The sequence below is a fragment of the Hyla sarda genome, chromosome 10 (assembly GCF_029499605.1).
Source record: "Hyla sarda isolate aHylSar1 chromosome 10, aHylSar1.hap1, whole genome shotgun sequence".
Classification (NCBI taxonomy): domain Eukaryota; kingdom Metazoa; phylum Chordata; class Amphibia; order Anura; family Hylidae; genus Hyla; species Hyla sarda.
This window is the reverse complement of record NC_079198.1, coordinates 139,584,652-139,599,669: the sequence shown is the minus strand read 5'-3', so window position 1 is coordinate 139,599,669 and position 15,018 is coordinate 139,584,652. Positions and strand designations below refer to the sequence as shown.

General features: G+C 41.6%; 1 protein-coding gene across 1 annotated transcript; it reads left to right on the top strand.

Moving 5' to 3' along the window:
• Nucleotides 1-1,313: 1,313 nt before the first annotated feature.
• Nucleotides 1,314-3,882, top strand: LOC130293757 (transcription factor HES-5-like). The gene is made up of 3 exons (XM_056542823.1): nucleotides 1,314-1,506; nucleotides 1,866-2,040; nucleotides 3,507-3,882. Exons 1-3 carry the CDS (start codon nucleotides 1,450-1,452, stop codon nucleotides 3,722-3,724), a joined length of 450 nt encoding a protein of 149 aa, XP_056398798.1. The 5' UTR covers nucleotides 1,314-1,449; the 3' UTR covers nucleotides 3,725-3,882.
• The last annotated feature ends 11,136 nt before the right edge of the window (nucleotides 3,883-15,018 follow it).

Sequence of the window (15,018 nt, the reverse complement as noted above, 5' to 3'; positions counted from 1 at the left end):
ATTGTATATACTCTGTAACCATGGCGATACATAAGTCTATATAGGAGCTGGATACAATATCAGATCAGTGGAGTTCCAGCAGTCTGACCACAGTGCTCTCTGCTGCCCCCTCTGTCCGCTTCAGGAACTACTGTCCAGAGTAGGAGATTTTTGCTATTGGTGATTTGAGAAACTAGTGGCTTCAATGGATCCAGAATCTGATACCATAATACACATCACAGGTCTATAGGGCCTCGGCTTTAGGGTTCACCGCACAAATATATGGGGTCTGGGCTTTTGGGATCACAGCATGGGTTTATGGGGTCTGGGATTGTAGGATTAACAGCACAGCACAGGTCTATGGGGCAAATATTACCGCAATCCTGAGAAACTGGGATATACTACAACTCCCAGCATGCTATGCGCTATACATTAACAACAGCTGGAGACCCACAAACTGGTGACCGCTGTCCTAGATCCATGTTTCCTTACCAGTGTGCCTCCAGCTGTTGTTAAACTACAACTTCCAGCATGCCCGGACAGCCAAAGGCTGGGAGTTGTAGTTTTGCAACAGCTGGAGGCACACTGGTCGTTCTAGATGTTAATCATTTGTATTATCATAAATTGTTATGTTAAATTGTAAGCAGGGGCTCTATCGTTTAATGTTTCTAGTTTATTTAACCTGTTACAATGCAGATTGTAATAGATAGATAGATACATACATATTACAATCTGGTAAATTCTATTGTAACAAAGAAATTAAATAAATAAATAAAATTTTAAAAATAGAAAATAATCAATACAGAAACACTAATAAAATAATAAATAAATAAAATAAATAAATAAAAAATATATATAAAATAATATATATATATATATATATATATATATAAATATGCTTTTATTTATTCTTTTATTTTTTATTCATTTATTTTTTCTTTTATTTATTATTTTATTAGTGTTTTTGTATTGATTATTTTATATATTTTTTTATAAAAATTTTTTTATTTCTTTGTTACAATCATGTATAGATATATTATTTATTTATTTGTTTTATTTATATATTATTCATTTCTTTGTTACAATAGAATTTACCATCTATTTTCTGTCTCATGTCATCTCCCTTATTGCCCCATCATTCTGGTTATTGACAGGTCAGGAGGGTCTTCACTTAAGGCCCCCATTATAATCCCCCCCCAGGTCCTGATCAATCTGTCCTCCCTGCAGGGTCCATCTTGTCGTCTCTTTCCCACACTCCCCCCAGCAGCCTCTATTATCTCCTGGATTGGAGGCTCCAGATGGACACACGTCCATTGTCCGCGCTGCGCTGGGATTGGCTGCTGAGTGTGGGAACCTCTTGTCAGGCCGCTCTCCACACATTGTTCTGCAGGGAGAGGGGTATATAGAGGGGGCGGCTGTCACTAATAGTCACACAGCTCCGGCCTCAGCCAAGTCTACAGACCCTGCACCATGGCTCCATGTAACATGAAGACCCCTGATCATGAGGCTGCCGGGGGGCTCAGAAAGGTAAGACCCCCCTCTTGTCACTGCGTCCCCCCCAGATCTCCAAACTCTTATTATGACTCATGTAACTCTTTCCCAACCACAGTGTCTCCAGCTGTTGCAAAACTACAACTCCCAGCATGCCCGGACAGCCGTTGGCTGTCCGGGCATGCTGGGAGTTGTAGTTTTGCAACAGCTGGAGGCACACTGGTTGGTAAACACTGCAACGGAGGGTTATAGGTTGGACTTTTTTCCACCTTACCTACTATGTAGCTATGTTACGCATTGTCACTGCATGTAGTGTCCTCAAGGACCTGACCCTGACCGGGGGCGCTGTTCTCTATACTGAGATGTATTAACCCCCGACCATGTCTTGTCTCCAGCTGAGGAAACCGGTGATAGAGAAGATGAGGAGAGATCGTATCAACAGCAGCATCGAGCAGCTGCGCCTCCTCCTGGAGAAGGAGATCCAGAGACATCAGCTCCCCTCCAAACCGGAGAAAGCCGATATCCTGGAGATGACCGTCACCTGCCTGCAGAGACACATGGCCCAGAGAGGTAAGTGTCCGCTCCGGATCCTCACAGGTGCCTGGCAGCGGCTGATACATCCTCTACATCTATAGATATCTCATATCTATCTATCTCATATCTATCTATCTCATGTCTATCTATCTCATGTCTATCTATCTATCTATCTATCTATATATCTCATATCTATCTCATATCTATTTATCTATCTATCTCATGTCTATCTATCTATCTCATATCTATCTATCTGTGATGGAGCACTAGTGCTTCTGTGTGTGGTGCAAGATTGTGGCTTGGGGTGGTGAAATGTATCACTTTGTAAAGCCAGGGCAACATTAACCTACATGGTCTGAGGAAAGGACAGCTTCTCCTGGGCCAGGCGTGGGATAAGAAATACATCGATGCCAGGTTACGGGTAACTGTCTTTACTGAGGCAGGAGTAGATAGTACAATCCTCATAGGAGTAACCCGTTGGCGCCCTGTAGACTTGCTGTGACTTGTAGTATTTTACTTGGGACTTTAGACTTAAAGCTGTGGCTTCACACGCTGACTAGGGTTCAGATAGTGTCCAATTAACACCACACCGCCAGGGTATGAACTATCTTTGTGTGGCCGGTCGACTCAACGGGTATTATGCTCACAATCTCATATCTATCTATTTCATATACATCTATTCATCTATCTATCTCATATCGATCTATCTATCTAAAACAAGGATACGTTGGCCAGCACATACTGATACCAAAACTACTGCATGGACCCGGCATACAGGTGCACGCTGCTGGGCTGAATATAGATAAACAGGAGAATACAGCAGCACACTACTAGCACAAAGATACAGATAAAACATGAAATGCTATACAGCTATAGTGCAAAAAATGAAAAATGAAAAAGTGAGGTACTGAGCTCACAATTTGGCGGACAAATAGTTTGGACCGTCCCACCACGATACGTGACCTCATTGGGACGGACCCTACACTGAATATGCCTCTGTGTGATCAGTTTAACAGGCATTGCAGGATCTGAGACTCTATCAGGTGTATATAAGGTGCTGGACATCTCAGATCCTGCAATGCCTGTTAAACTGATTACACAGAGGCATATTCATAGTGTTGGGTCCGTCCCAATGAGGTCACGTATCGTGGTGGGATGGTCCAAACTATTTGGCCGCCAAATTGTGAGATAAGTACCTCACTTTTTCATTTTGCATTTTTTGCACTAAAGCGGTATAGCATTTCATGTTTTATCTGTATCTTTGTGCTAGCAGTGTGCTGCTGAATTCTCCTGTTTATCTATCAATCTATCTATCTCATATCTATCTATCTCATATCTTTCTTATATCTATCTCATATCTATCTATCTATCTATCTATCTATCTCATATCTATCTATCTCATATCTATCTATCTCATATCTATATATCTGATATCTATCTATCTCATATCTATCTATCTATCTATCTGATGGTCACTGACATGTTTGTCTTTCCTCTTCTAGATGTCCAGGCCCAGAGAGAAGGCTTCTCCACCTGCCTCCAGGACTCCATCACCTTCCTGTCCCAGCACAGACAGAGCCAGCTCCAGATCCAGCTGCTGCAGAACCTCCCTGGGGCTCACACTGGGGCACTATCTCCTCCTGTATCCCCCTGTATCTACCAGCCCCCCAACAAACATAGCCCCCCAGACAGCAGCCAAGCCTTGTGGAGACCCTGGTAGTGAGCGGACCCTCTTATGTGGAGACCCTGGTAGTGAGCGGACCCTCTTATGTGGAGACCCTGGTAGCGAGCGGACCCTCTTATGTGGGGACCCTGGTAGTGAGAGGACCCTCTTATGTGGAGACCCTGGTAGTGAGCGGACCCTCTTATGTGGAGACCCTGGTAGTGAGCGGACCCTCTTATGTGGGGACCCTCGTAGTGAGCGGACCCTCTTATGTGGGGACCCTGGTAGTGAGCGGACCCTCTTATGTGGGGACCCTGGTAGTGAGCGGACCCTCTTATGTGGAGACCCTGGTAGTGAGCGGACCCTCTTATGTGGGGACCCTCGTAGTGAGTGGACCCTCTTATGTGGGGACCCTCGTAGTGAGCGGACCCTCTTATGTGGGGACCCTGGTAGTGAGCGGACCCTCTTATGTGGGGACCCTGGTAGTGAGCGGACCCTCTTATGTGGGGACCCTGGTAGTGAGCGGACCCTCTTATGTGGGGACCCTGGTAGTGAGCGGACCCTCTTATGTGGGGACCCTGGTAGTGAGCGGACCCTCTTATGTGGGGACCCTGGTAGTGAGCGGACCCTCTTATGTGGAGACGCTCGTAGTGAACGGACCCTCTTATGTGGAGACCCTCGTAGTGAACGGACTCACAAGCTCTTGAGGCTTTGGGACACTTTGGATTCGTTTGCACCAGAGATGAATATTTTGCACTGTGTGGAGTTTCTATTATATTTATATAGAGTTTGTTATATGGAGATTATGTTACTTTATATATGAGGGTCCCGGGTGGGATCTAAGGACACGTTCTCCTCCGTCTTCCATGAAGAGTCCTCATATATGGGAATCCCGGGGGAATAGACGCCCCCCATATACTTTGTTTCTATATGATTGAGTTGTATAGGAATGCATTCTATTTATAATGATTAACCCCTTCACTGCCGGGGAGGGATGTGTCGGCTTCTGAGATAGCTGGGGGCCCATGTGCGGCCCCTGAAGTTTTAATAAACGTGAAATAATTGTATAACATATTGTACTTAGTGCAGTATCCGAGCACCTATAGGAGTCGATGGGGCCCCTATTGTATCCCCATCGACCTCTGAACAATGTATATAAATATGTAACCAGCTGGAGACAATGTATCAGTGTGGGGTGATGGCTGCTGCATATACTGTAGTGATGTGTAATGTGTGCAGAACAGGGAAGAAGCCTCCCTGTATAAACAACAGAAGGCGATTAATGTATCTAGATATATATGTGGATTCCAGTATCTGGAGATCAGTCTATATAGATATTTCTATGTCGGCCTCAGGAATGGGGCATCTACTGCTGTATCAGCAAAATATGTGCAAAATGATATTATACAAATTTACAAAGAGATTATTCACCAGGAGAGAGAATAAAAGAACTTTCTATTCAGCAGATCTGATTCCAGATTCATTATTTCTAGAAGAATTTTATTTTATAAGGCAACATTATATCTATCTATCTATCTATCTATTTATCTATAAGGAAGAGAAGACTGTAGCACTCCCAAATAGTGAAAAAGCAGAGCGCGTTTACTCCAGCTTAAACATCAAGGCAACGTTTCGGCTGCATACAAGCAGCATTTCTCAAGTAATTACATATATTACATGGTATAAATATGGTGGAAGGATGTGACATCATCGTTGCATCACATGATTAGCATAATGACAATAACAAAAGCAAATTTTGATACATACAGTGATCAAACATACAGTATAATCAAATACATTAGATACAAAAGTGTAACAGTGGTGATACATAGGTGATACAAAAGTGTCGGTAATATGATGCGTGAACAAAAGATAAAAAGATAAATGACCTGTAGGGGCGGAATTGCTGGGCGGGTCCTACGTGATATCCAGAGCAAACACCGGGTGCTGCGTCGCATGCTGGTGGTGCACATCCGGTGGATGTGAGGAGGTGGAACGCACAAATGAAACGCAACCAGAAATGGATGACCGGAAGAGGCCGGTAGGCTAAGAAGAAGTGAAGAGGGCTTGTGCGCAGGCGCGGGGAGCCGAAGCAGCCCGCGCATGCGCACACCCAATCAGGCCTCAAAAGCGGGTGCCGGGAGACGGCGCGCAGTCGCGAGAGGTAAAGACCTGCCTCGCGCATGCGCGTCGGCCACAGCAACCACCCGGGGCCATCTTGGATGATGGAATAAAAAGGTAAACTATGGGCAATGGTGCAAAAGGTCAGGGGGCAATGTATAAATGAAAAAATTAAGCAGCACCAAGTACACTAAGGGCAAGAAGGGACATAGAGGCATGTGCCAATGTGAGCAAACTATCCACTTTAATTAACCTCCACTCATATAAAAGAGATCGGAGGAAGTAGTAGGGGTAGAGAGATGGGCAAATTAGAACATACAAAGGGAGACAACCATTCAGAGAACATGTCTGCGAGTGTACAGGTCTCCGGCAAAGGAAGATGGGAAATCCCCTAACAAACAGGGGGATCCCAAACTACCTATTCCCAGTCACTGAGGGTGGTATACATTAGTACCCTAGCCAGAAGTGTCCCATTCTTACTCACATGCATCCCAGCTCCCTTTAAAAAGACTGGCCCAAGCCTAGGGGTCTGGAAAAGTCACATCTGTCCCAATGGTGCTATATCTATTTATCTATCTATCTCATATCTATCTATCTATCTCATATCTATCTTTCTATCTCATATCATATCTATCTCATATCTATCTATCTATTTATCTATCTATCTCATATCTATCTATCTATCTCATATCTATTTATCTATCTATCTCATATCTATCTATCTATCTCATATCTATCTCATATCTATCTATCTATCTATCTATATCATATCTATCTATCGCATATCTATCTCATATCTATCTCATATCTATCTATCTATCTCATATCTATCTATCTATCTCATATCTATCTCATATCTATCTATCTCATACGAAACCCAGAAAAAGGAGATATATGGTCCTTCAGCCAATAATATACATGCCCTTGGAGACAATTTTACAAAATAATAACTCAACTGAAATCTACCAATGAGGCCACAGAAAAACACATTAAGCTAAAATGTATAATTTTTATTATTAAAGATAATAAGAAAAACAATGCCTCACAATACAGTGCTCAGAAAGGTGTCAAGTCAGATATAGCACTAAATAATGAACACAAAACCAAGGGAGGGGGTTTGGGGTACAGGTGAAAAACCTGACCTGACCAACCCTACCTAGTCTAACCCCTTGCCCTCACTACAATAAGTGTGGACAGGGAATAGGGATAATAAAAGTCACATATACATTAAGAATAAACAATGCAATGACTTAATATGTATATATTCTTACTCCTAATGACCTACGCGTTTCACCCTTACTTATAGTTAGGGGTTCATCAGGGCTCAGGGGAGCAGTCAACATATCACAATAGATAGTAATCAATAAAACACTATATATATGAAAAGTGATAAAGAAACAAGTGAAGCACACGTGATACAAAAGCATAATAGCCGCACATTGATACTGAGTATATGATGAATAGATATATGTGTCACGATGCCGGCTGGCAGGTAGTGGATCCTCTGTGCCAGAGAGGGATTGGCGTGGACCGTGCTAGTGGATCGGTTCTAAGTCACTACTGGTTTTCACCAGAGCCCGCCGCAAAGCGGGATGGTCTTGCTGCGGCGGTAGTGACCAGGTCGTATCCACTAGCAACGGCTCAACCTCTCTGGCTGCTGAAGATAGGCGCGGTACAAGGGAGTAGACAGAAGCAAGGTCGGACGTAGCAGAAGGTCGGGGCAGGCAGCAAGGATCGTAGTCAGGGGCAACGGCAGGAGGTCTGGAACACAGGCTAGGAACATACAAGGAAACGCTTTCACTGGCACGATGGCAACAAGATCCGGCAAGGAAGTGCAGGGGAAGTGAGGTGATATAGGGAAGTGCACAGGTGATAACACTAATTGGAACCACTGCGCCAATCAGCGGCGCAGTGGCCCTTTAAATCGCAAAGACCCGGCGCGCGCGCGCCCTAGGGAGCGGGGCCGCGCGCGCCGGGACAGGACTGACGGAGAGCGAGTCAGGTACGGGAGCCGGGGTGCGCATCGCGAGCGGGCGCTACCCGCATCGCGAATCGCATCCCGGCTGGAGGCGGTATCGCAGCGCCCCGGGTCAGTGGATCTGACCGGAGCGCTGCAGTGAGGAGAGTGTAGCGAGCGCTCCGGGGAGGAGCGGGGACCCGGAGCGCTTGGCGTAACAATATGAAAAATAGATAAATCATTCCAATCAGGCCACAATGGTAGAAATATGGATCCTTAATTGTACTATGAGTAGATGAGGAATACGTCCCTTGTCCAAAGCAAGTACTGTGAAAATAAGATCACAAAACCACCTGTCAATGTCCCATACTTTAACAAAAATAACAAATACAGAAAATGTATATAATAATGTGTACCTCCAAATGTAATTAGGTATACATAAAATAGCCCAACGTCGTATTACAGATATATCACCCCAGGAATCACTGTTTGCCACACCCTGGGTTACTGAAAATGCTAGGACCTAATAAATGAATAAACCAAAATTAACTTAGGTAAGAATACCAAAAGTTCATAATAACACCAAAAAATCATAAGAACGGATAATGAGCCAGTCTTACCCATGTGTGATGGATAATGGACTAAGAACTGATAACTGGTGTAGCACTCCAAATGCAATGATACATAATATTAGGCCAAAGATACTGTAAAGATAAAGACATAAGAATATGTCACTGTCTAAACTATGTGGACATGAGCATAAACAGTATGGGCAAATACAAGGTAAAGCTTACCCCCTGACCAGATGATGCAATACGTCAGAACGAATCCAGGTGGATTGTGAATAGATTAGAAACACTTCCAAAAAGCACTAGAAATAATGATAAATAAAGCGCCATGTGACCAACAGGTGTTATTACTACCGTACCACTAATGCCCCTATAGTACGATAAAATATAGTGTAATGTATATATACTGCCTACCCTAATACAGGATGCTTAGAGCGTCAGGCGGCCCAAGATACATGGAGAATTTGATAATGAGGAAGCCTGGTGTCACCTCCCTAATGTGGAGGCTTCAGAGGAGACGATAACTCCTATAACAAGATAATGTAAGGGGAATATAGTTACCAAAGGTACAGGTCACATAGAGTATGCAAAACGGTGCAGCCACAGTACACTTACCCAGTCCCTGGTGTCCCTTGTGTGGACTCAGTATGCGGCGTCAACACTGAACGCCGCAAGTCTGATAAAAAAGCCGCGGGACCGGAAACGGAAGTGACAGAAAGTGTGTCACTGCGCATGTCCAGGGTTAGTGGAACGCAATGCGCTTCAGACGGCGCATGTGTGGTTAGGCAAACTCCAAAGCGAGGCTTGGATGTAGTGCATGTCACCCCGCGCATGCGCCCTTTCCAAATATCAGGAAATCAATATATGGGACGTATTAAAGGATGAAATCTTGACTCATAGCCAAAGGATAATGTACATGTATAAAAAATTATAAATGTACATAAACTGGGCCAATGTGGAAATATTGATAGAATATAATGAGTACGATCTAAGAATGGTAACATAAGATAAAGTAATGAAAACAATATAAAATAAATAATAAATGTATAATTATAAATAAATAAATGGCAGGTGGGTATAGGCACTCAAACGAATCGGAAGGTGTATGACACTAGAGGTGGGAAATATTATAGTTTATACTCCATAAGAAATAGCAAGAACTACATCAAATGAAAGGACAAAAAGATAGTTGGTCATTAAGACCATAGGAGGTGGTAGTCTTTAGCCGGTATATCCAGCGCGTTTCGGCTTGTAGTAATCTTTTGTCCAGGTCACCGCCCCTAATGTCGGGTTTGAGAACTTCAATAACCTGGAAGTCTAAATTAAAGGGGGTGTCCACATGATGCCTGAGCATATGAAGCGACACCGGTTTCTCCCTCTTATGTCTGATGTCACTTATGTGTTCGAGTACCCTACGTCTTACCTATATACATATTAAGTCATTGCATTGTTTATTCTTAATGTATATGTGACTTTTATTATCCCTATTCCCTGTCCACACTTATTGTAGTGAGGGCAAGGGGTTAGACTAGGTAGGGTTGGTCAGGTCAGGTTTTTCACCTGTACCCCAAACCCCCTCCCTTGGTTTTGTGTTCATTATTTAGTGCTATATCTGATTTGACACCTTTCTGAGCACTGTATTGTGAGGCATTGTTTTTCTTATTATCTTTAATAATAAAAATTATACATTTTAGCTTAATGTGTTTTTCTGTGGCCTCATTGGTAGATTTCAGTTGAGTTATTATCTATCTCATATCTATCTATCTATCTATCTATCTCCTATCTATCTCATATCTATCTATCTATCTCCTATCTATCTCATATATATCTATGCATCTATCTATCTCATATCTATCTATCTCATATCTATCTATCTATCTCATATCTATCTATCTATCTATCTCCTATCTATCTCATATCTATCTATCTATCTATCTATCTATCTATCTCATATCTATCTATCTCATATCTATCTATCTCATATCTATCTATCTATCTATCTCATATCTATCTCATATCTATCTATCTATCTCATATCTATATCTCATATCTATCTCATATCTATCTATCTCATATCTATCTATCTATCTCATATCTACCTATCTATCTATCTATCTCATATCTATCTATCTATCTCATATCTATCTCATATCTATCTATCTATCTATCTCATATCTATCTATCTATCTCATATCTATCTCATATCTATCTCATATCTATCTATCTCATATCTATCTATCTATCTATCTCATATCTATCTATCTCATATCTATCTCATATCTATCTATCTATCTCATATCTATCTATCTATCTATCTATCTATCTCATATCTATCTATCTATCTCATATCTATCTATCTATCTATCTCAGATCTATCTATCTATCTCATATCTTTCTATCTATCTATCTAGACAAAGCTATTTGACCGCCGGCGGAGACAGATTTGCGAGCTAAGTGCCTCACTATTTCATAGTTTCACATTTGCATCTATTACACCATAGCTGTATAGTCTCCATGTTTTATCTGCATGTTCATGTTTCACCTATATCCTTGTGCATTCTTCTGTTGCTGTATATCTATCTATCTATCTCATATCTATCTATCTCATGTCTATCTATCTATCTATCTATCTCATATCTATCTATCTATCTATCTCATATCTATCTCATATCTATCTATCTCATATCTATCTATCTATCTATCTATCTCATATCTATCTATCTCATATCTATCTCATATCTATCTATCTATCTCATATCTATCTATCTCATATCTATCTATCTATCTCATATCTATCTATCTCATATCTATCTATCTATCTCATATCTACCTATCTATCTATCTATCTCATATCTATCTATCTCATATCTATCTCATATCTATCTATCTATCTCATATCTATCTCATATCTATCTATCTATCTCATATCTATCTCATATCTATCTATCTAATATCTATCTATCTCATATCTATCTATATCATATCTATCTATCTCATATCTATCTATCTATCTCATATCTATATCATATCTATCTCATATCTATATCATATCTATCTATCTATATCATATCTATCTATCTATCTATCTATCTATCTCATATCTATCTATCTATCTATCTCATATCTATCTATCTATCTATCTATCTCATATCTATCTCATATCTATCTATCTAATATCTATCTATCTCATATCTATCTATCTCATATCTATCCATCTAGATGCAAAGCAGAAGGCAGGATGTCCAGATAAGTGATGGTAGGTGCACGCAGGTCTATGGGGCCCCGGTCACTGGGTCCAACAGCATATCCAAGAATAATGGCGACCGCAGCACACCGAAGTGTCCAAATAAATGGTGTTTTTTCCATGAACATAAAGTGCCAGTGCGACATTTCAGTGTTCTCACGCCATTCTCAAGCAAATTAATAGTGACCACAACAAGGTATATGTGCCAAATACAGTATCAATTCATCAAACAATCTCACATCATCAAACAATTTGAATAAATTCATAATAAATACAATAAAGTGCAAATTAAGGGACGTCATAGAACGTATCCTTAGACAGTATCTGTGATATTAAAAAATATGGGGGAGATTTATCAAAACCTGTGCAGAGGAAAACTTGCCCAGTTGCCCATAGCAACCAATCAGCTCGCTGCTTTTATTTTTATGGAGGCCTGTGAAAAATGAAAGCAGCGATCTGATTGGTTTCTATGGGCAACTGGGCAAGTTTTCCTCTGCACATGATTTGATAAATCTCCCCCATTGTGTATGTAGATATCATGAGAATGTGCCATAATATGCATATATCAGATCAATTAGCAAATACATTTACAGCGGGTCGCGGTTGGAAGGCGGCCAGACTCCCCCTAGTGTAAGTAATCATGGTGCCGGCTGGCGTGGGAGAAATTGTACTGCGGTTGCGCAGCTAATGTGATAATACAGTGATATGTGCTGACCAATCACGCTCGTCCTGTACCCAATCACATGACCGGAAGTAACTAGGTCACCTGATTGGAGCCGGGCTCTCTATCCCGCGCATGCGTGTATCGAGTGTCTGAATCATAATACTCCATATTGGAGCAGGGAAAGGAAAATTTTATTTAAAAATAAGATATAAAATGAAATAAAAGGAATCTATTTATCTATTTCATATCTATCTATCTCATATGTATCTATCTATCTCATATCTATCTATTTATCTATCTATCTATCTCATATCTATCTATCTATTTATCTATCTCATATCTATCTGTCTATCTATCTCATATCTATCTATCTATCTCATATCTATCTCATATCTATCTATCTATTTATCTATCTCATATCTATCTGTCTATCTATCTCATATCTATCTATCTATCTCATATCTATCTCATATCTATCTATCTCATATCTATCTATCTATCTATCTCATATCTATCTATCTATCGCTCATATATATCTCATATCTATCTATCTCATATCTATCTATCTATCTATCTCATATCTATATCATATCTATCTCTCTCTCTATCGCTATCTATCTCATATCTATCTATCTATCTATCTCATATCTATCTATCTATCTATCTCATATCTATCTCATATCTATATATCTCATATCTATCTATCTCATATCTATCTATGCATCTATCTATCTCATATCTATATATCTCATATCTATGTATCTATCTATCTCATATCTATCTATCTCATATCTATCTATCTATCTATCTCATATCTATCTATCTCATATCTATCTATCTATCTCATATCTATCTATCTATCTCATATCTATCTATCTATCTATCTCATATCTATCTCTCTATCTATCTCATATCTATCTATCTATCTCATATCTATCTATCTATCTATCTCATATCTATCTATCTCATATATATCTATGCATCTATCTATCTCATATCTATATATCTCATATCTATCTATCTCATATCTATGTATCTATCTATCTCATATCTATCTATCTATCTCAGACTGTTGAGACCCAATTAGCTCCTAGCGGCTATAACTACCCCTCCCCCTTACTACAATAATTAATTAAATAATAACTGACACAACAACAATTTAACTTTTCCGTGGGTGGGGATCGGCCACAGCTTTATTTATAAAATTACTTATATAAATAACAATTTAACTGTAACAAAGACACCGATTGGCTTCTTACCAACCCGAGAGGTGCTGCCACACTGTCCTGTGTGGAGGTCTACCCCGGGTTGACCCCGCTTTCACCGTCTTCTTACCGCCAAGCTGTGACTTACAATAAACAGAGATACAAAAAGGGAGGGAGGGAGGGCAAAACTCCGGGTCCTGGGCAGATTGAGGGGGGAAGGGAGGCACCACAGCTATAAATACCCAGGGGAGGGCCTCTGAAAGCCCGGGAAACTATTAAACCCCTGATTGGTGCACTCCTTCCCCCCCACCCATGGGACATACCACTGTAGTTACCAACAAGTTTTACAGGCGGGGGAGGGGGCTAAAAAACCTTGCCTGTACATTTCTTAACCCCTTAACTGCTCACCAGTCAGGGGGCAAGCTAGTTATGCACAGCTTGCCCCTCCAGACTGCTGAGACCCAATTAGCTCCTAGCAGGCTATAACTACCCCTCCCCCTTACTACAATAAATACTTAAATAATAACTGACACAACAACAATTTAACTTTTCCGTGGGTGGGGATCGGCCACAGCTTTATTTATAAAATTACTTATATAAATAACAATTTAACTGTAACAAAGACACCGATTGGCTTCTTACCAACCCGAGAGGTGCTGCCACACTGTCCTGTGTGGAGGTCTACCCCGGGTTGACCCCGCTTTCACCGTCTTCTTACCGCCACGGAGGAGACCAGTTAGCCCTACACTGGGCTCCGACCCCCACCCAAGAGATAGTGGATAGCCAACACCTGGGGCCACCTCCAGCCCCCCAGCACACCCAACACAGTTCCTCTCCAGGAAATCCGCTCAACACTTTTCCTCTCCAGGAAATCCGCTCAACACTTTTCCTCTCCAGGAAATCCGGGTACCTGCCACCAGGACCAATTTTTTACATTTTTTTTTTTTTTTTTATAACCCGTGTGAACTCATCTCTCAGACTCGCCCATACACCGAAGAGTGCTGCAGCACTCGCACCACCTCGAAAGCCGCTCTCAAAACAAAAACACACCTGGGAAACATCAAACTGGGCGAATATAGCAACACAACATGCAGATCGCCCGCGGCCGTCGTGCAGCGCTACCCTCTCCGGAAACCCAGCCACCTCCGCCGGCCCCGATACAAAAAGAGAGCAAATCCAGCACTCACAAAACAGTCATTCGCGGACCCTCATGGAGCACGAGCTGCGTGTCCCGGATCGCCTAAACAGTCTCGGACCGACGGGCCTTTATTAGTTTTATTTTTTATTTTATTTTTTTAAACTTTTACCATGAAACGCACAAAATAGGCACCCAAAAACACAGACACCCAAGTCCCATGGAAGGAGACGAGGAGAAAGAAAAAGTGCCCCATCCACATAGCCCTGAAAAAAGCTAGCGCAAAAACTCGGATCAGAAAAACAACGCAAAAGCGACAACCAAAAACCTGCAGCCGCCACTAAGCGATCCAAAAACAGATAGGAAAAACCGGTCGCCGACAGCAAGGCCACCCACTCGCGGGCCCAGCCCCTATGTATACACCACCCGCAAAACAGAAAGAAAATCACCCCCTGC